Raw genomic sequence first — 20,386 nt, forward strand, 5'->3', positions numbered from 1 at the left:
GAGGCGGGGGTGGCTTAGGGCGGGGGGAGGGAAGGGGATGGGGACGGGGAGGCGGAGGGAAGGGGGAGGGGAGGGGAGGGAAGGGAAGGGAAAGGAGGAGAAGGGGGCTGTTGGGCACCTGGAGGTGGAAGAGGAGGAGGAGGAGGAGGAGAAAGGGGTCTGGGAAAGGATCCGGTTCAAATTAAGTTCTCAAGCGCTGGTGGAAGGTTTAGTTACAGGTCACGGAGAAAGTCAATCAGGGAAGCAACAGGATGCGCAGGGCAAGGGAGCATGAGGCTTAGGAGCAGTTAGATGGAGACCAAGGTTCTGCTTTCCACCAAACCTTCTTCGGTCTGGGCCCTCTCTTAGCAACCCCGGGATTTTATACTCCCTCTCCACCAATCCCTGACGCTGGTGGTGCTGCCTCACAATGGACATCCCATGAGTGCCCCACCATGCCAATGCCCCCTCCCCCATCTCAGCCCCCCACCTCCTCCCAAGGACAGGTCCTCTCTGGAACCTTCACAAACCTGATTTCTGGTCCTCCCCAACCAGCTCCCTGTCCCTGCTTCTGGGCACTCCTTCCTTCCTGAGCTCACAGGGTTCCTCAAGGTCAAACATGGAGAAACCCTATCTCTACTAAAAATACAAAATTAACTGGGTGTGGTGGCACATGGCTGTAATCCCAGCCACTCGGGAGGCTGAGGCAGGAGAATTGCTCGAACCTGGGAAGCAGAGGTTGCGGTGACCTGATATTGTGCCACTGCACTCCAATGGGCAACAACGGATATTGTGCCATTGCACTCCAGCCTGGGCAACAAGGGAGAAACTCTGTCTCAAAAATAATAATAATAAAATAAAAATAATAAAATAATAATAATAAAATAAAAATAATAAAAATAAAATAATGTAGATTTTGAACGGGGGTTGGGTTATGCTGGGGTACATACTTTCCAAAGTTAGTAAACTTACACTTAAGGTTATATATTTTGGCCGGGCGCGGTGGCTCACGCCTGTAATCCCAGCACTTTGGGAGACTGAGGCAGGTGGATCACGAGGTCTAGAGATGGAGACTATCCTGGCGAACATGGTGAAACCCCGTCTATACTAAAAATACAAAAATTAGCCAGGCGCTAATTAGGTGGTCTGCGCTTGTAATCCCAGCTACTCAGGAGGCTGAGGCAGGACAATTGCTTGAACCCCGGAAGCGGAGGTTGCAGTGAGCCGAGATCTTGCCACTGCACTCCAGCCTGGGCGACAGAGTGAGACTCTGTCTTAAAAAAAAAAAAAAAAAAAAGTCGTCAAACCAGATGACACAAATCAAATGATATTTCACTTTGTTTTGGTCCATTTTGTTTTTTTGAGACAAGAGTTCAGCGGGGCCATCTCGGCTAACTGCAACTTCCAGCTCTTAGGCCCAAGCGATCCTCCCACCTCTGCCTCTCCGGTAACTGGGATAACAGGTACGCACCACCAGGCCCGACTAATCTTTTTTGGAATTTTTTGTAGAGATGGGGTTTCGCTATGATGCCCTGGCTAGTCTTCAACTCCTGGACTCAAGTGATCTGCCCACCTCGGCCCCCTAAAGTGCTGGGATTACAGGCCTGAGCTGTGTAATTTCATGCCGCGTGACACAGCCCGGTAACAAGGAAGAAACCCCGCGGGTCCAGCGTCTACTCACATAGGTGGGGTGATGGCTGATAAATCCCAGCAGGAGGAGCCAAAAGAGCAGCCACCACACCGGCATGTCCTGGTCCTCTCAGGGCGCCCTGAGGCGGCCAGGACAGAGGCGGGGGTGGCTTAGGGCGGGGGGGAGGGAAGGGGATGGGGACGGGGAGGCGGAGGGAAGGGGGAGGGGAGGGAAGGGAAGGGAAAGGAGGAGAAGGGGGCTGTTGGGCACCTGGAGGTGGAAGAGGAGGAGGAGGAGGAGGAGGAGAAAGGGGTCTGGGAAAGGATCCGGTTCAAATTAAGTTCTCAAGCGCTGGTGGAAGGTTTAGCTACAGGTCACGAAGAAGGTCAATCAGGGAAGCAACAGGACATGCAGGGCAAGGGAGCGTGAGGCTTAGGAGCAGTTAGATGGAGACCAAGGTTCTGCTTTCCACCAAACCTTCTTCGGTCTGGGCCCTCTCTTAGCAACCCCGGGATTTTATACTCCCTCTCCACCAATCCCTGATGCCGGTGGTGCGGCCTCACAATGGACATCCTATGAGTGCCCCACCAATGCCAATGCCCCCTCCCCCATCTCAGCCCCCCGTGCTCCTCCCAAGGACAGGTCCTCTCTGGAACCTTCACAAACCTGATTTCTGGTCCTCCTCAACCAGCTCCCTGTCCCTGCTTCTGGGCACTCCTTCCTTCCTGAGCTCCCAGGATTCCTCAAGGTCACTCTTGGTGACAAAACATAAAAAACAAATGATGGCAGGATGGCAGGAAGAACCTCATACCCAAGCAGAGTGCTAGGTTTTACGGCCCCCGCTCAGCCATTCATATCCTAAGCAACAAAACATCAGCAGGATGCGGAAGGTCCCAATAGTAAACCATCTCCATCACATCCATGTAGCCATCAGGCCATCAACCTGTATCTCAGGGACAAATGTAGATACGCTCATTTTAAGCATGCATGGTACATTTACAAAAATTAACCTGACTTATTTTTTTCCAGCAAATCTCGATATATTTTAGAGCAATCAAATCACACAGCATGTTTCTGATCATATAACTGTGCTAGAAGTCAATGATTAAAAGCTGACTCAAAATTATTATTTGCTTGGAAATTCAAAGTGCCCTTATAAGATATAAACATAAGAAAGAATCCAAAATGAAACAAGATTGCCTTTAAACTCAATGATAAGATCATAACATGGCAAGAAAATGTCTCCCTCTGGCCTGGGAATTCCACTTTGTGGCACAAGGTTGTGTGATCTCACATCACCCGTAACCCACCTAGACATGTTAACATCTGAAACAGAGTGATGATGTCACTTATCTATATCATCTTACTGCCTGTGTGCGTGGACTTTAAATTCTGAACCCAAATGAGGGGGAGAAAACCAAGTTGACTTTCATGATTGACCTTTCAGGGATGTCCAAGAAATCTGCATTTCAAGAAACAAAGATCATCAGCTTCTCTCCTAGGGTATTTGGCCACAATACCCAGAGGGCTTGTCAGCATCATGAGTGATGGGTGGGGAGCACCAAGCAGGTGGGCAGGACCCAGGGCCTGGTGACCAGGACAGACCCCCACTATCCATCACCTTTGCAGGCCCTGTCCTCAGCTAAACTTCCCAAAGGCCTTCTTCTGCCCGATCACACAGAGTGTGCCCAAACTCACTCAGGCCTCTAGCAGTTGGACACAATGGCTCATGCCTGTAATCACAGCACTTTGAGAGGCCGAGGCGGGTGGATTATGAGGTCAGGAGTTCAAGACCAGCCTGGCCAAGATGGTGAAACCCCATCTCTACTAAAAATGCAAAATTAGCCAGCGTAGTGGTGGACGCCTGTAATTCCAGCTACTCAGGAGGCTGAGACAGAGAATTGCTTGAACCCAGAAGGCAAAGGTTTCAGTGAGCTGAGATCGTGCCACTACAATCCAGTCTGGGTGACAGAGCAAAACTCAAAAAAATAAATAAATAAAATAAGGGGCCGGGCACCATGACTCATGCCTATAATCCCAGCAATTTGGGAAGCTGAAGTAGGTGGATCATCTGAGGTCAGGAGTTGGAGACCAGCCTGAGCAACAGGGTGAAACCCTGTCTTTACTAAAAAGGCAAAAAATAAATCAGGCATGGTGGTGCACACCTGTAATCCCAGCTACTCGTGAGGCTGAGGCAGGAGAAGCGCTTGAACGTGGGAGGCGGAGGTTGCAGTGAGCTGAGATCGCACCATTGCACTTCAGCCTGGGCAACAAAAGCGATCACTTTGGGATTGTGATTTTTGAGATTTTAGATGTGAGGGATTTTGATCTTTCAGGATTTAACCTATTTTACAGTTGAGCAGACTGAGCCACAGAGAGGGGATGTGAACTGCCCAAGGTCTCACAGGTGGTGAATGTTTGTAGCTGGAACCTGAACTAAGGAAGGAGACCACTACTACTGCTGCCCTCCTTCCACCATCTTGCCTAGTTCACAAGACAGGAGGAAAGAGAGAAAGCAAAAATTTAGAAACAAAAGTGAGATAAACAGCCAGACAACCTTGGCACCACCACCTGCCATAGGAGTTAAAAATAATAATAATGACATCAACCCCTGACCTAAACTACTTGTGTTATCTGTAAATTCCAGACATTGTATGAAAAAGCATTGCAAAACTTTCTGTTCTGTTAGCTGATGCATGTAGCCCCCAGTCACATTCCCCATGCTTGCTCGATTTATCATGACCCTTTCACGTGGATCCTTTAAAGTTGTAAGCCTTTAAAAAGGCCAAGAATTTCTTTTTCGGGGAGCTCGGCTCTTAAGACACAAATCTGCTGGTGCTCCCGGCCAAATAAACCTTTTCCTTCTTTAATCTGGTGTCTGAGGAGATTTGTCTGTGGCTCGTCCTGCTACAGAACCAGGGTCTACCTTGGCAAGGGATTCCACACTGAGTCTCCTCCTGAGAAGCCTGCTCTCAGGGGTTTTGAGGAAATTCATGGTCAGTAAACTGTGTCTCAGGAAATTGTTCCTCTCATGCCATTAGTACCTCTAATGCATCAGTCAGGATAAACAAGATTATGATGCAATAACAAGCAACCTCCATTCTCCCTCTCTTTGTTCTGTTTTGTTTTTTGGAGATAAGAATCTTGCTCTGTTGCCCAGGCAGGAGGGCAGTGGTGTGACCTTGGCTCACTACAACCTCTACCTCTTGGTTCAAGCAATTTTCCTGCCTCAGCCTCCTGAGTAGCTGGGATTACAGGCATGCCCCACCACACCTGGCTAATTTTTGTATTTTTAGTAGAGACGGGGTTTCACTGTGTTAGCCAGGCTGGTCTTGAACTCCTGGCCTGAAGTGATCCACCAGCCTTGGGCTCCCAAAGTGCTGGAATTACAGGCATGAGTCATTCTGCCTGGTGCACCCCCCATTCTCCATAGAGAAATCAACACAACACATCCACAACAGCCTTGGATTAGTCTGCACTGGAAACATCCAGAGTCCTGTGGCACAAAGAAAAGAGACATGCCCGGCCACTTACTGACTCTGAAAGTTTCTGCTAAATAATGACACGGGTTCAGGCCGGTCGTGGTGGCTCACGCCTGTAATCCCAGCACTTTGGGAGGCCGAGGTGGACAGATCACGAGGTCAGGAGATCGAGATCATCCTGGCTAACACAGTGAAACCCCGTCTCTACTAAAAATACAAAAAATTAGCCAGGCGCGGTAGCAGATGCCTGTAGTCCCAGCTACTCAGGAGGCTGAGGCAGGAGAATGGCATGAACCCGGGAGGTAGAGCTTGCAGTGAGCCGAGATCGCGCCACTGCACTCCAGCCTGGGTGACAGAGCAAGACTCCCGTCTCCGAAAAAACAAAAACAAAAATTAGCCGGGCGTGTTGGCATGTGCTGTAGTCCCAGCTACTCGAGAGGCTGAGGCAAGAGAATCGCTTGAACCAGGGGGACGGAGGTTGCGGTGAGCTGAGACTGCGCTACTGCACTTCAGCCTGGGAGACAGAGTGAGACTCCGTCTCAGAAAAAATGCTTTCTTCCAACTTACACAAGCCGGAAGAAGAAAATGTCATTTATTTTCATGGTAGGAGATTGATGCCAAGATTTTACACCAGGTGGAGACCTGTACCAGCTCCCTCTGCTCCCATCTCCCAGAGTTCTAGGAATTTACTTTTGCACACTGGCTCTTTCATGTCTCTTGGACTTTGCCTACGGAGGTCTCTCTGCCTAGCACACCTTCTCTCCATGTCTCACCGTTATCCTCCCGCTTTATTTATTTATTTATTTATATTTATTTTTATTGTTTGAGAAAGTGTCTGACTTTGCCACCCAGGCTGGAGTGCAGTGGCGTGGTCACTGTTGACTGCAGCCTCAAATTCCTGGGCTCAAGAAATCCTCCTGTCTCAGCCTCCCAAGTAGGTATGCGTCGCCACACCCAACTAGTTTTTTATTTGTGTGTGTGTGTTTGGTAGAGATGGTAGAGATGTTGCCCAGGCTGGTCTCAAACTCCTGGGCTCCACTGATCCTCCCACCTAAGCCTCCCAAAGTGCAGAGATTACAGGTATGAGCCACCACACACACCCAGCCTCTCCATCTATTTTATTTATTTATTTATTTATTTATTTCTGAGACATAGTCTCCCTCTGTGCCCCACACTGGTGTGCAGTGGTGCAATCTTGGGTTCACCGCAACCTTTGACTCCCAGGTTCAAGTGATTCTCCTGCCTCAGCTTCCAGAGTAGCTGGGATTACAGGCATGCACCATCATGCCCAGCTAATTTTTGTATTTTTAGTAGAGATGGGGTTTTGCCATATTGGCCAGGCTGGTCTCAAACTCCTGACCTCAAGAGATGCACCTGCCTCAGCCTCCCAAAGTGCTGAGATTACAGGCCTGAGCCAGCATGCCCTGCTACTGCACCCAGCTACTCAAGGCAAATATGGAGCCAACATACTTGACTATCTGCAGGGGTCCACCCAGGGTAGAGGAGATGTGAGCACTGGCGTTGGAGGGAGCCCAGCTTATTGGCCCAACTCAGAGATAGACCCATTTCCTGGTGGGCATAGCACTCCAAGGCTTGTCACTCACAGCCTCTGCAACTCCAAGTCTTGGTATGCCTGAAACCCATACTCCACAAGAGCAAGCCTTCACTGAGCACCTAGGGTGGGACAGATAGGCCAGAGCTGAGCATGCAAGAGGAAGGAGACCCAGACTTTGCCTTGAGGAGATCACATTCAGCCAGGGACAGAATTACTCCAGAGTGTCGCAGACAAAGGGACCAAAGCCTCTGATTTTCTTTTCTTTTTTTTTTCTAATTTTTTTGAGGTGGAGTTTCACTCTTGTTTCCCAGGCTGGAGTGCAATGGCATGATCTCGGCTCACTGCAACCTCTGCTCCTGGAGTCAAGTGATTCTCCTGCCTCAGCCTCCCATGTAACTGGGATTACAGGCACCCACCACCACACTCAGCTAATTTTTTGTATTTTGAGTAGAGACAGGGTTTCACCATATTGGCCAGGCTGGTCTCAAATTCCTGACCTCAGGTGATCCATCCACCTAGGCCTCCTAAAGTGCTGGGATCACAGGTGTGAGCCACCGTGCCTAGCCATCTCCAATAGAAGGAGGCAGAGAGAGGTTTGGCACCCAACAGAAATGAGTTTAAATCTTGGTTCCCCTGGTTCTTGGCTCAAGCTTCTTTGGTGCCCAGTGTCTTCCTATGAAAGGAAATGAGAGGGGTCTGGGGTTGTGACAAAATCATGTTTCTAGTGCTGGGCAAGGTGATATGCACCTGTAATATCAGCAACTCAGGAGCCTGAGGAGGGAGGATTGCTTGAGGTCAGAAATTCCAGCCCAGGCCGGGTGCAGTGGCACACAACTGTAATCCTAGCACTTTGGGAGGCCGAGGTGGGCAGATCACCTAAGGTCAGGAGTTTGAGACCAGCCTGGCCAACGTGGTGAAATTCCGGCTCTACTAAACATACAAAAAGTAGCTGGGCATAGTGGCGGACAGCTGTAGTCCCAGCTACTCCCAACCTGGGAGGCAGAGGTTGCAGTGAGCCGAGATCGTGCCACTGCACTGCAGCCTGGGTGACAAGAGCAAAACTCCATCTCAAAAAATAAAAATAAATAAATAAAATAAATGAAAAAATAAAATAAAAATAAAAATAAATTCAAGTTTAGCCTGGGCAACATAGGGAGACCCCATCTCAAAAAAAATAAAAGGCCAGGCACGGTGGCTCACACCTGTAATCCCAGCACTTTGGGAGGCCAAGGCGGGTGGATCACCTGAGGTCAGGAGTTCAAGACGAGCCTGGCCAACATGGTAAAATCCTATCTCTACTAAAAATACAAAAACTAGCTGGGCGTGGTGGCACATGCCTGTAGTCCCTAGCTACTTGGGAGGCTGAGGCAGGAGAATCGCTTGAACCTGGAGGCAGAGGTTGCAATGAGCTGAGATCACACCACTGCACTCCAGCCTGGGCATCAGAGTGAGATTCTATCTCCAAAAAAAAAAAAAAATCATAATAATAAGTAAAAGTAGTCAGGAAGAGACATCAACAAAAATTGGTGATGAATGGGGTAGCAGTGGCACTGGGGAACAAAAGGGAACAGATATTTTGCACTGCAATTGTCATCTCGTTTCTTTTCTTTTTTTTTTGAGATGGAGTCTCATTCTGTTGCCAGGCTGGAATACAGTGGTGTGATCTCGGCTCACTGCAACCTCCGCCTCCTGGGTTCAAGCGATTCTCCTGCCTTAGCCTCCCAAATAGCTGAAACTACAAGCACATGCCACCATGCCCAGCTAATTTTTTTATTTTTAGTAGACACAGGGTTTCAACATTTTGGTTAAGATTGTCTTGATCTCTTGACCTTCTGATCTGCCCACTTCATCCTCCCAAAGTGCTGGGATTACAGGTGTGAGCCATCATGCCTGGCCAATTGTCATCTCTTTTCAATATTGAGCACATATGGGTACGCTGTAAAGGAAATTTTAAAATCTCAGGATCCCAGCCCCCCATCTTCTTATGCAAAAGAGAAAGTCATTGCAACACCCTTTTCCAAATGAATAGCTGTTCCTAAGATCATGTAACAGCCAGATAGATGTCTACTCAGCAAGAAAAGGCCTCAGGCATCTGGGAAGGGCTGCACCCCATAGATCATTCATAAGTAAATTATTTGCTGGCCTCCTATAATCAAGGACATGACAATGTTAATGTTAGGTCTACAAACTTTTTTTTTCTTTGAGATGGAGTCTCTCTCTGTCTTCCAGGCTGGAGTGTAGTTGCACAATCTGGGCTCACTGCAACCTCTGCCTCTCAGGCTCAAGCAATTCTCTTGCCTCAGCCACCCGAGTAGCTGGGATTATGGGCGTGTGCCTCCACACTGGGCTAATTTTTGTATTTTTAGTACAGATGGGGTTTCGCCATGTTGGCCAGGCTGTTTTCGAACTCCTGACCTCAGGTGATCCACCCGCCTTGGCCTCCCAAAGTGCTGGAATTACAGGTGTGAGCCACTGCACCCAGCTGAGTAAATTTCTTGATTGCACAGAATGTATGGTGATATTGGTGGACTTAAGGACATTGAATTGTTTATCAGGAATAAAGTATTATGTGTGTTTTCTGGGGTCCTGGATAATGCTGTAGCATTCGGGGTAGATTGAGTAAAAAAAATGTAGAGATGGTTTCCTAGTTAGTTGTTTTTGCTTCTAATTTTCATTCATTTGCTATTTATTCTCTTCTGGCTTTGCTTGTGTATGCATATATATAAAGCCATTATTATTATCATTATTTTTAGTTTCTAGTGGAAGGCTTTTATTTGGTTCTGTGAATAGTCATTTTATTTCCTATGTATTTCTAGCAAGTTGTATTCATTCCATTGATCCAGAATTCCTAGGCTGCCTTTGTCGGGCCTGCAGGAATTAATGGAGCATACCACCTTTTTATTTTTTACCTTTATTTTTTGAGACACAGTCTCACTCTGTCGCCCAGGCTGGAGTGCAGCAGTGCGATCTCAGCTCATTGCAGCCTCTGCCTCAGAGGTTCAAGTGATTCTCCTGTCTCAGCCTCTGGAATAGCTGGGACTACAGGCGCCCACTACCACACCCGGCCAACTTTTTGTGTTTTTAGTGGAGATGGGGTTTCATCATGTTGGCCAAGCTGGTCTCAAACTCCTGACCTCAGGTGATCTGTCTGCCTCGGCCTCCCAAAGTGCTGGGAGTACAGGCATGAGCCACCCCGTCCAGCGAGTATACTTTCATAAATAGAATTTGAGTCATATTTCTGTCTCTGCCTAATTTCTCCAAAATTTGTAAACTATTTGTGAATATTTTTAATTCATGGCAATGTGTTTGTTGGCATACAGTTGAACAGGATCCCCAAGGCCGATCAGGGAGAGAGAGCCCAGAAACTTGACATGTTGGCACTACTGTAACTGCTCAAGGGGATGACGTTACCCACTGCCTAGAGAGAGCCGATTTATGAAGACAGGTGAATTGTAATTGACCAACATGGTGAAATCCTGTCTCTACTAAAAAAATACAAAATTAGCTGAGCATGGTCGCGGGCACCTCTAATCCCAGCTACTTGGGAGCCTGAGGCAGGAGAACCAGTTGAACTCGGGAGGCGGAGATTGCAGTGAGCCAAGATCGTGCCATTGCACTTCAGCCTGGGTGACAGAAAAAAAGAAAGAAAGGAAGAAAAAAAGAAGGAAGGAAGGAAGGAAGGGGAGAAAGAGAGAGAGAAAGAAAGAAAGCTGCTAACCCAAGCGGGACAAAAAATTAATTGAATACCAAAAAAATACTTTGCTAAATTTTCATGTTAAAACAGCCGATACCGAAATTGTTTAGATAAACAGTTTGGTTTTTGTTGTTGTTGTTTGTTTTTGTTTTTGTTTTTTGTTTTTTTGAGACGGAGTCTCAATCTGTCACCCAGGCTGGAGTGCAATAGCATGATTTTGGCTCACTGCAACTTCTGCCTCCCAGGTTCAAGTGATTCTCATACCTCAGCCTTCTGAGTAGCTGGGATTACAGGCTCCCACCACTATGCCCGGCTAATTTTTTTGGATTTTTAGTAGAAACGGGGTTTCACCATGTTGGTAAGGCTGGTCTTGAACTCCCAACCTCAGGTGATCCACCCGCCTCGGCCTCCCAAAGCTCTGGGATTACAGGCATGAGCCACCATTCCCTGCTAATTTTGTATTTTTTAGTAGAGACAGGGTTTCTCCATGTTGGTCAAGCTGGTCTGGAAAGCCCCACCTCAGGTGATCTGCCAGCCTGGGCCTCCCAAAGTACTGGGATTATAGGCATGAGCCACCACGCCTTTTTTGTTGTTTTTGAAACAGGGTCTCACTCTGTTGCCCAGGCTGGAGTGCAGTAGAGCAATCTCCCCTCACTGCAACCTCCTCCTCCTGGGTTCAAGGGATTCTCCCATCTCCTCCCAAGTAGCTGGGATTACAGGCTTGTGCCACCATGCCCAGCTAATTTTTTATGTGCTGGCCCAGCCTAGACATACAATTTGAATGAACTGCAGGGTCTAAGTCAAATTACCTATGATAACCCATTAGGTATCAGTGCTATGCACGTAAACTGGAGAAACAACTGATATTCAAGAGCACGTAAGTCCGATGTTAACCATGGACTCATGGAGAATCAAGATGGTCACCTTGTCCTTCCTGACTCCTTAAAGTGTTTGTTATTAAAGGTTCTGCAGTTGGGCATGACGGCTCACACCTGTAATCCCAGCACTTTGGGAGGCCAAGGCGGGCGAATCACCTGAGGTCAGGAGTTCGATATCAGCCTCACCAACATGGAGAAACCCCATCTCTACTAAAAATACAAAAAATTAGCCGGGTGTGGTGGCTCATGCCTGTAATCCCAGCTACTCGGGAGCCTGAAGCAGGATAGTCGCTTGAACCCAGGAGGTGGAGGTTGCGGTGAGCTGAGATAGCATCATTGCACTCCAACCTGGGCAACAAGAATGAAACTCTGTCTAAAAATGAAAAACAAAGGGCTCTGCCTTCCATGACTCATCATGGAAAAGATAAAATGATCTAAATTAAGTATGTATCAGTGTGCTGACTTATAAATTGCTAAAATAGTTCACAACCAATGTTTCGTTTGTCAAATCCATGTTCCTGTGAAGACAAAGCTTCAGGTGCATTTGGCTACCTCATGGGCCGTTTGAACATTTCAGTTGTCAATTGTCATTTTCGATGCATGTTTTCTGGTTGCTTTCCCATGCAGGAGGGCTGATATTACAACAGTAGATCATTATGGTACAGAGTGTTTTCACCAGGTACTGAAAGCTTTTTATGGCTCACTGACTGGGGACAATCAATTCCTTCACAATCTAGAACCTGAAGATTGGATCTTCTGAGAACATCAGAGAAAGAATGTCCTTGCCATCCACACTACAGCAAAACTTCAGGACCTTGAACTCTGGGTTCATAATCTCACAAGAGGGAAGTTTTTCGCCGGAAGAAGATGGCATCCTTGATGTGAACAGCTTTTCCCAAGATCACAGATCAAGACTTCTCGGTTTTTTTTGAGACAGAGTCTTTTTTTTTTTTTTTTTTTTGAGACAGAGTCTCGGTCTTGTCGCTCAGGTTGGAGTGGAATAGCGCAATCTTGGCTCACTGCAACCTCCGCCTCCTGGGTTCAAATAATTCTGCTGACTCAGCCTCCCAAGTAGCTGGGATTACAGGTGCCCACCACCATGCCTGGCTAATTTTTTTGTATTTTTACTGGAGACAGGGTTTCACCATGTTGGCCAGGCTGGTCTCAAACTCCTGACCTCAGGTGATCCGCCTACCTCGGCCTCCCAAAGCGCTAGGATTACAGGCATGAGTCACCGTGCCCAGCCTTGTGATAGTGTCTTACTCTGTCACCCAGGCTGGAGTGCAGTGGTGCAGTCTTGGCTCACTGCAACCTTCGCCTCCCAGATTCAAGCGATTCTTGTACCTCAGCCTCCCGAGCTGCTGAGACTACAGGCACGTGCCACCATGCCTGGTTAATTTTGTGTGTGTGTGTGTGTGTGTGTGTCTGTTTGTGTGTGATGGAGTTTTACTCTTGTTGCCCAGGCTGGAGTGCAGTGGTGCGATCTTCGCTCACTGCAACATCTGCCTCCTGGGTTCAAGCGATTCTCCTGCCTCGGGCTCCTGAGTAGTTGGGATTATAGGCGCCCAACACCATACCCGGGGAATTTTTTGTATTTTTAGTAGAGACGGGGTTTCATCATGTTGGCCAGGCTGGTCTCGAACTCCTGACCTCAGGTGATCCACCCGCCTCGGTGTCCCAAAGTGCTGGGATTACAGGCGTGAGCCCTGTGCCCAACCTCCGTCTCTCTCTCTCTCTCTGCCGACTAAAGAGACTGACCGGGGACAATCAACTCTCTCCAGACAGAGAGAGAGAGGGAGAGAGAGAGAGAGCGAGAAAGAGACAGAGTCTGGCTCTCACCCAGGCTGGAGTGCAGTGGTGTGATCTGGGCTCACTGCAACCTCCGCCTTCCGTGTTCAAGCGATTCCTGTGCCTCAGCGCCCCAAGTAGCTGGGATTATAGGTCCGCACCACCACGCCCAGCTAATTTTTGTATTTTTAGTAGAGACGGTTTTGCCATATTGGCCAGGCTGGTTTTGAACTCCTGACCTCAGGTGATCCACCAGCCTGCGCCTTCCAAAGTGCTGGGATTACAGGCGTGAGTCACCGCGCCCGGCCAAATAAAATAAAATGTTAAAGTAAATTCAGGACTACCCCTCCTCCAAGTCTTCTGTCCCCTTTGGGCGCCCACGTGAGCGGGGGAGGGGCTGGGGGAATAATAACATCAAAAGAGCGCCTTTTCCTCCCTTATTCCGAGACTTCTCTGGGCCTGACTCCCGGTCCTGTCCCCAGCGCCCCGCGGCCTCTCGAGCCCCTTCAGTGGCCAAGATGCAGAGATCAGGATGCCTTTGCGCCGCCCCAGGTGCCCGCCCCTAGCTGCCTCCGCCTGGGCCCCGACGGAAGGTGAGGTCGGGGGCCGAGCCGGGGCGTGGCAGCCGGGGTGTGTGTCCGCCGGGCTTGGTGCCTCAGGTGGCCCGGCAGCACCGTCCCACCTCTGCCACCCTCCGATGGGGCCGCTACCTGTGTGCCTGCCAATCATGCTGCTCCTGCTGCTGCCGTCGCTGCTGCTGCTGCTGGGACCTGCAGAGCTGCACAGACACACGTATGTGCACATAGACCCAGGGGCTCACAGGATGCACAGACAACCCTGGCCCTCCCCGAGGAGGCTGCAGCGGGCAGACAGGGCAAACAGACCCTAGCGTGACCTGCCCCACCTATGTTGGCACAGAGGGAGTGTTTTGCTTGGTTATAAGCACAGTGCTGGATGCCCGCCCCATGCCTAGAACCCTCCCTCTATAGGGCTGTTGCTAGGGCTCTGAGATACCAGAGAGTGGTCAGGGAGGGTGGCAGGGGAACCTTTGGGGACAGCTTCAGGGTACGGTGTTGGGACTGGAACATTGTCAGGGTGCTCAGAGAGGGCATGTTCCCTGGGTCTTGATGGATTTAGAGGTCAAGGGACCATTTCTGGAAGCTCACTGTGTGCCAGGGCAGCTTATATCAGAGCTCAGCTTTTTTTTTTTTTGAGACAGAGTCTCACTGTTGCCCAAGCTGGAGTGCAGTGGCACGATTTCAGTTCACTGCAACCTCCACCTCCCGGGTTCAAGAGATTCTCCTGCCTCAGCCTCCTGAGTAGCTGGGACTACAGGCATGCGCCACCACACCTGGCTAATTTTTGTATTTTTAGTAGAGACAGGGTTTCACCATGTTAGCAAGGCTGGTCTCGAACTCCTGACCTCAGGTGATCCACCTGCCTTGGCCTCCGATTGTGCTGAGATTACAGGCATGAGCCACTGCGCTTGGCCAGAGATCTGCTCTGGAAGACCCCCCAGGCCGGAGGGCACTGCCACAAGCAGACAGTATGGCGAGGGTCCCTATGGCCACCTGGCAGGCAAGGTGGATTCTGGAGGGAGGTGGCCTGGGAGCAGGCTGAGGATGGGTTGAGGGCATTTGAGCAGCAGAGTGTCTGCGTGAGGAGGCATAACTGGAGGAAGAGTAAATGACTCTTGTGTGAGAGGATGAGGGAGGGGTGAGAGGGGCTGACTACCCCCAGGACTTGGGGTGCATTGAGACTCCTTAGCTTTATCCAGACTCGTGGGAGCCATGGAGGTTTGAGGCAGAGGCGTGGGCTTCTGGGAGAGTGACAATCCAGAGAGGAAGGCAAAGCTTTCAACTGCAAATGCCATTTTATTTTCGTGTGTTTTTTTTGTTTTTGTTTTTGTTTTTGTTTTTGTTTTTTGAGACGGAGTTTCACTCTTGTTGCCCAGGCTGGAGTGCAACGGCATGATCTCGGCTCACTGCAACCTCTGCCTCCCGGGTTCAAGTGAGTCTCCTGCCTCAGCCTCCCAAGTAGCTGGGATTACAGGCGTGCACCACCATGCCTGGCTAATTTTGTATTTTTAGTAGAAACAGGTTTCTCCATGTTGGTCAGGTTGGTCTGGAACTGCTCACTTCAGGTGATCTGCCTGCCTCGGCCCCCCAAAGTGCTGGGATTAGAGGCATGAGCCACTGCGCCTGGCCCCAAATGTGTTTTACATTTTCTTCCTCTATGATTCATCTTTGTCCTCCAACATATATATGCTACTTTTTCCACTGATAAAAAAACAAAATGGAATTTAAATCTGGCCTGGACTTCTCAAAAAAGTCAGTGTGATGAAAACTGTTCAAGATAAAACAGAAATGAGACTGGGCATGGTGGTTCATGCCTGGAATCCCAGCACTTTGGGAGGCCAAGGCAGGAGAATCACTTGAGGCCAGGAGTTTGTGAACAGCCTGGGCAACATAGTGAGATCCCGTATCTACTAAAAATTTAAAAATTAGCTGGGCATGGTGGTGCATGCCCGTATGTCTGGAGGCTGAGGCAGGAGGATCGCTTGAGCCCAGGATTTGGAGGCTGCAGTGAACTATGATTGTGCCACTGCCCTCCAGTGTTGGTGACAAAGTAAGACCCTGTCTCTAAAAAAAAAGAGAGACAAGATGATCAGGATGAGCGTAGAGGCTCATGCCTATAATCCTAGCACTTTGGGAGGCCAAAGCAGGTGGATCATATGAGGTCAGGAGTTTGAGACCAGCCTGGCCAAGATGGTGAAACCCCGTTTCTACTAAAAATACAAAAATTAGCTGGGCGTGGTGGTGCACGCCTGTGATCCCAGCTACTTGGGAGGCTAAGGCAGGAGAATTGCTTGAACCTGGGAGGCAGAAGTTGCTGCAAGCAAGATTACACCACTATGCTCCAGCCTGGGCAACAAGAATGAGACTCTGTCTCAAAAAAAAAAAAAAAAAAAAAAAGATGATCAAACACAATGCATCAACTTCCCGGAGCCGTATAAACCCTAACCATAACCCAGGAAGCAGGCAAGCCTGTGTGTGAGTTTCCACTCTATTGCTGGTACCACTCAGCTCTGGCAACCCCGAAGGCCACCTTCCCCTCTTGTTACTGTGTAAGGAGGAAGAAGCACTGGTTTGCAAGTCAGAAGCCTGGGTTGAAGCCTCTGCTTGAGATCCTGCTGGCTGTGGGAATGTGGGGTTACATTTCCCGGCTGGCCTCCTTTCCTACATGTCCAGTGCAGGGGTTCCAGTCACATGCATTAGGCACCATTACGTGTCCGAGCTGTGCCAAGATCTAGAAAAACGGCTGGGCTCAGGCCAAGGGGCCTTCCTGTCTGGCAGTGAAAATAAGAGGAGATACCAAGGGCCCTGAGCCTGAGTCTGGAGGGGAAGTCATGAGCACAGGGCAGTGCCAGGGCCCGGGAGCTGCCACAGAGGAGCCCACCTTGGTGACAGACACCTGTAGGCTCATCCGTGATGTCCAGTGCCCAACACAGGGAACTGGACAAACGTTTCATGCATGACTCTTTTTTCCCTTCTTGGCTACCTTGAGGACGTTGATTATAATAGTTAGCCTTTTTTTTTTTCTTTTTTTGAAAGTCTTGCTCTGTCGCCCAGGTTGGAATGCAGTGGCAAAATCTTGGCTCACTGCAACCTTCCCCTCTCAGGTTCAAGTGACTCTTCTTCCTCAGCCTCCCTAGTAGCTGGGATTACAGGCGTGCACCACTATGCTCGGCTAATTTTTGTATTTTTACTACAGGCGGGGTTTCACCATGTTGGCCAGGCTGATCTTGAACTCCTGACCTCAGGTGATCTGCCCGCCTGGGCCTCCCAAAATGTTGGGATTACAGGTGTGAGCCACTGAGCCCAGCTGGATTATAATAGCCTTTTCATGCACCAGGGGCTTTATACTCATTATCTCATTTCGTTCATATGAGTTGAAGTCAGCTTATCTGCCATTTCACAGGTGAGGAAACCAAGGCCCAGAGAGGTTAGGAATTTGTCCAAGGTCACACAGCTAGGAAGTAGGATTCAAACCCAGACAGCCAGGCTGTAACACCTAGGCTCGTCTCAGGCTAATGCCCTTCCCAGGGGTCTGGGAAGCCCTGACCTGCAGCCTGTCACCTTTGTTTACCCCCCAGCCTCCAGGATATTACATGTGTACCGGCGTGGGATCCTGGAACTGGCAGGAACTGTGGGTTGTGTTGGTCCCCGAACCCCCATCGCCTATTTGAAATATGGTTGCTTTTGTAGCTTGGGAGGCCATGGCCAGCCCCGCGATGCCATTGACTGGTGAGTGCATGCCTGGGACCAGGCCACAAAATCCCTCACACTCTGGGGTAGTCAACGCTTATGAGGAAGTACCCAAAATTGAAGCTGGGATTTGGTCCAGGGAGATCCCAGTGTGCAGTACTACTTTGCAGGCGGGCAGAGGCCTCTTGGATAACATGGCCAATGAGGCCAGATCTTGGTACCAGTTGCCCCTTACCCTGGACTTGGGCTGATTACGTTGCCTTAAACAATTGGCCAGGAGCGGTGGCTTACTCCTCTAATCCCAGCACTTCGGGAGGCTGAGGCGGGCAGATCACTTGAGGTCAGGAGTTCAAGACCAGCCTGGCCAATATGGTGAAACCCCATCTCTACTAAAAATGCAAAAATTAGCTGTGTGTGGTGGCAGGCGTCTGTAATCCCAGCTACTCAGGAGACTGAGGCAGGAGAATTGCTTGAACCCAGGAGGCAGAGTTTGCAGTGAGTTGAGATTGCACCACTGCATTCCAACCTGGGCGACAGTGCGAGACCCTGTCTCAAAAGAAAAAAAAAATAATAATGTAAAGTGACCAGGTGTGGTGACTCACACCTGTAATCCCACCACTTTGGGCCGAAGCAGGAGGATCACTGGAGACCAGGAGTTTGAAACCAGCCTAGGCAACATAGTGAGACCCTGTCTCTATATTAAACACACACACACACACACACACACACACACACACACACACACACACACACACAAAGGCAACCAGACTATGCACTAGGAACTGCCCTGGGAATCCCTTTGCATTCTCACAAGAATCCCATTTCACAGATGAAGAAACCAAGGCACAGAAATATTAAGTAATGTGTCCAGGTGTGGGGGCTCACGCCTGTAATCCCAGTACTTTGGGAGGCTGAGGCAGGCAGATCACGAGGTCAGGAGTTCGAGACCATCCTGGCCAACATGGTGAAACCCTGTCTCTACCAAAAATACAAAAATTAGCTGGGTGTGGTGGCAGGCACCTGTAGTCCCAGCTACTCAGGAAGCTGAGGCAGGAGAATCGCTTGAACCTGGGAGGCGGAGGTTGCAGTAACCTGAAATCACGCCACTGCACTCTAGCCTGGGGTCTCGCTTTTGCCCAGGTTAGAGTGCAGTGGCATAATCATAGTGGCTCACTGCAGCCTCAAATTCTTGGGCTGAAGGGAATCCTCCAACCTCAGCCTCCCAAGTAGCTAGGACTATAGGCATGTGCCATCATGGCGAGCTAATTTTTTGTGTGTTTTTATTTTCTCGAGACAGATTCTTGCTCTGTTGCTCAGGCTGGAGTGCAATGGCACAAACTTGGCTCACTGCAACCTCCACCTCCTGGGTTCAAGTGATTCTCCTGCCTCAGCCTCCCGAGTAGCTGGGATTACAGGCATGCACCATCATGCCTGGCTAATTTTGTATTTTCAGTAGAGACAGGGTTTCGCCGTGTTGGCCAGGCTGTTCTTGAACTCCTGACCTTGTGATCCACCTGTCTCGGCCTCTCAAAGTGTTGGGATTACAGGCATGAGCTACTGAGCCTGGCCTGGTGAGCTAATTTTTAAATTTGTTATAGAGACAAGAGAGACAAGAGTCTCCTTATGTTGCCCAGGCTGGTCTCGACCCCCTGGCCTCAAGTGATCATCCCACCTCAGCCTCCCAAAGTGCTGGGATTACAGATGGGTGTCACCGCACCTGGCCTCTAAGGAGGGTTTCATTATAAACCTACCCTGAAGGGAGGGAATCTGATTTTACGAGAGGGTATAGCCTGGTGAGGCCTGGATGACCTCTGGAGGTAGGGGCTTGTGCCTGGGCTGAGACCTAAGGGACAAAGGGCAGACATGAAGTTGCCCCAGGCAGAGGGCACAGTGTGGGCAAAGTCAGGAAGTGGCAGGGCTTGGATCACTCCAGGAAGAGAGAGGAGTCATGTCACAGGAGCTCGAGACCCAGACAGTGAGGCAGGCAGGCAGGGACCAAGTTTGGGCACAGCCAGGGAGGCAGAACAGGGCATGGTGGGGCCAATGGAATCATTACCCAAGACGGGGATTTTCAGGGAAACAGCTTAGATAAGGCCAGGCGTACAGTAGCTCCCACCTGTAATCCCAGCATTTGGGGAGGCTGAGGTAGGAGGACTGCTTGAGCCTGGGAGTTCGAGACCAGCCTAGGCAACATAGTGAGACCCCATATCTACAAAAACTTTAAAAAAGGAGTTTGTGTTCCTGTAGTAGCATACTTGGGAGGTTGAGGTGGCAGTATCATTTGAGCCCGGGAGTTCAAGGCGAAAGTGAGATGATTGAGCCATTGCACTCCAGCCTGAGCGGCAGAGAGATATGCTGTCTCAAAGGAAATACAAATTAAAAATCCAGCTGGGCAGGCTGGCATGTGCCTGTAGTCTCAGCTACTTGGGACGCTGAGGTGGGAGGCTCGCTTGAGCCCAGGAGTTCAAGGCTGCCGTGAGCTATGAATGTGCCACTGCACTCCAGCCTGGGTGGCAAAGAAAGACCCTGTCCCTTAAATAAAAAAAAAAAAGAAAAAAAGCTTAGATAAGAGGGCGCTGTGCCTCCCCGGGGGTCTTCAGTCACCCATGGTCCTGGCAAGAGAGGAGGGCCAGGAGAGAGCTTCACCCGCCTGCTGTCCTGCCCATGTGACATCCGCAGGTGCTGCCATCGCCACGACTGTTGTTACACTCGAGCTGAGGAGGCCGGCTGCAGCCCCAAGACAGAGCGCTACTCCTGGCAGTGCGTCAATCAGAGCGTCCTGTGCGGTGAGTCCCCAGCACCACCATGCCACACACCCCGAGTATCCCCTGGGCATCCTGGCATAGCCAGATGATTTCTGTGCCCCTGTTGCAATAACCACTGCTTCCAACTCTCTATAGACCACCCCTTGGGTATATCTAATGTAAATGATATTTATTTTATTTATTTTTTGAGTCAGAGTCTCGCTCTGTCACCCAGGTTAGAGTGTGGTGGTGTGATCTTGGCTCACTACAACCTCTGCCTCCTGGGTTCAAGCGATTCTCATGCCTCAGCCTCCCAAGTGGCTGGGACTACAGGCATGCACCACCATGCCCAGATAATTTTTGTATTT

The 20,386-nt window shown here is 49.7% G+C and overlaps 2 protein-coding genes across 2 annotated transcripts in view; one reads left to right on the forward strand and one right to left on the reverse strand.

Moving 5' to 3' along the window:
* The window catches only part of LOC129011868 (nuclear pore complex-interacting protein family member B12-like), a 29,594-nt gene extending 27,462 nt beyond the window's left edge, over window positions 1–2,132 (reverse strand). The window contains exon 1 of the mRNA XM_054447208.2: window positions 1,661–2,132. Within this exon, the coding sequence (XP_054303183.2) occupies window positions 1,661–1,726 (66 nt within the window). The 5' untranslated portion in view covers window positions 1,727–2,132. The remainder of the gene's footprint in view (window positions 1–1,660) is intronic.
* Window positions 2,133–2,151: 19 nt separating this feature from the next.
* Window positions 2,152–20,155, forward strand: LOC129011937 (uncharacterized). The gene is made up of 4 exons (XM_054447350.2): window positions 2,152–2,367; window positions 13,573–13,798; window positions 17,163–17,313; window positions 19,954–20,155. Exons 1-4 carry the CDS (start codon window positions 2,152–2,154, stop codon window positions 20,126–20,128), a joined length of 768 nt encoding a protein of 255 aa, XP_054303325.2. The 3' UTR covers window positions 20,129–20,155.
* The last annotated feature ends 231 nt before the right edge of the window (window positions 20,156–20,386 follow it).

This window comes from Pongo pygmaeus, chromosome 14 (assembly GCF_028885625.2).
Source record: "Pongo pygmaeus isolate AG05252 chromosome 14, NHGRI_mPonPyg2-v2.0_pri, whole genome shotgun sequence".
NCBI lineage: Eukaryota > Metazoa > Chordata > Mammalia > Primates > Hominidae > Pongo > Pongo pygmaeus.

What these genes read in the sequence shown, in the direction of transcription:
- LOC129011937 (XM_054447350.2), top strand. Translation starts at nt 2,152, where the DNA reads ATGCCGGTGGTGCGGCCTCACAATGGACATCCTATGAGTGCCCCACCA. An exon ending in GCAGAGCTGCACAGACACAC is followed by an intron (nt 13,799 to 17,162) that starts GTATGTGCACAT and finishes TTTACCCCCCAG; the next exon opens with CCTCCAGGATATTACATGTG. An exon ending in CCCCGCGATGCCATTGACTG is followed by an intron (nt 17,314 to 19,953) that starts GTGAGTGCATGC and finishes TGACATCCGCAG; the next exon opens with GTGCTGCCATCGCCACGACT.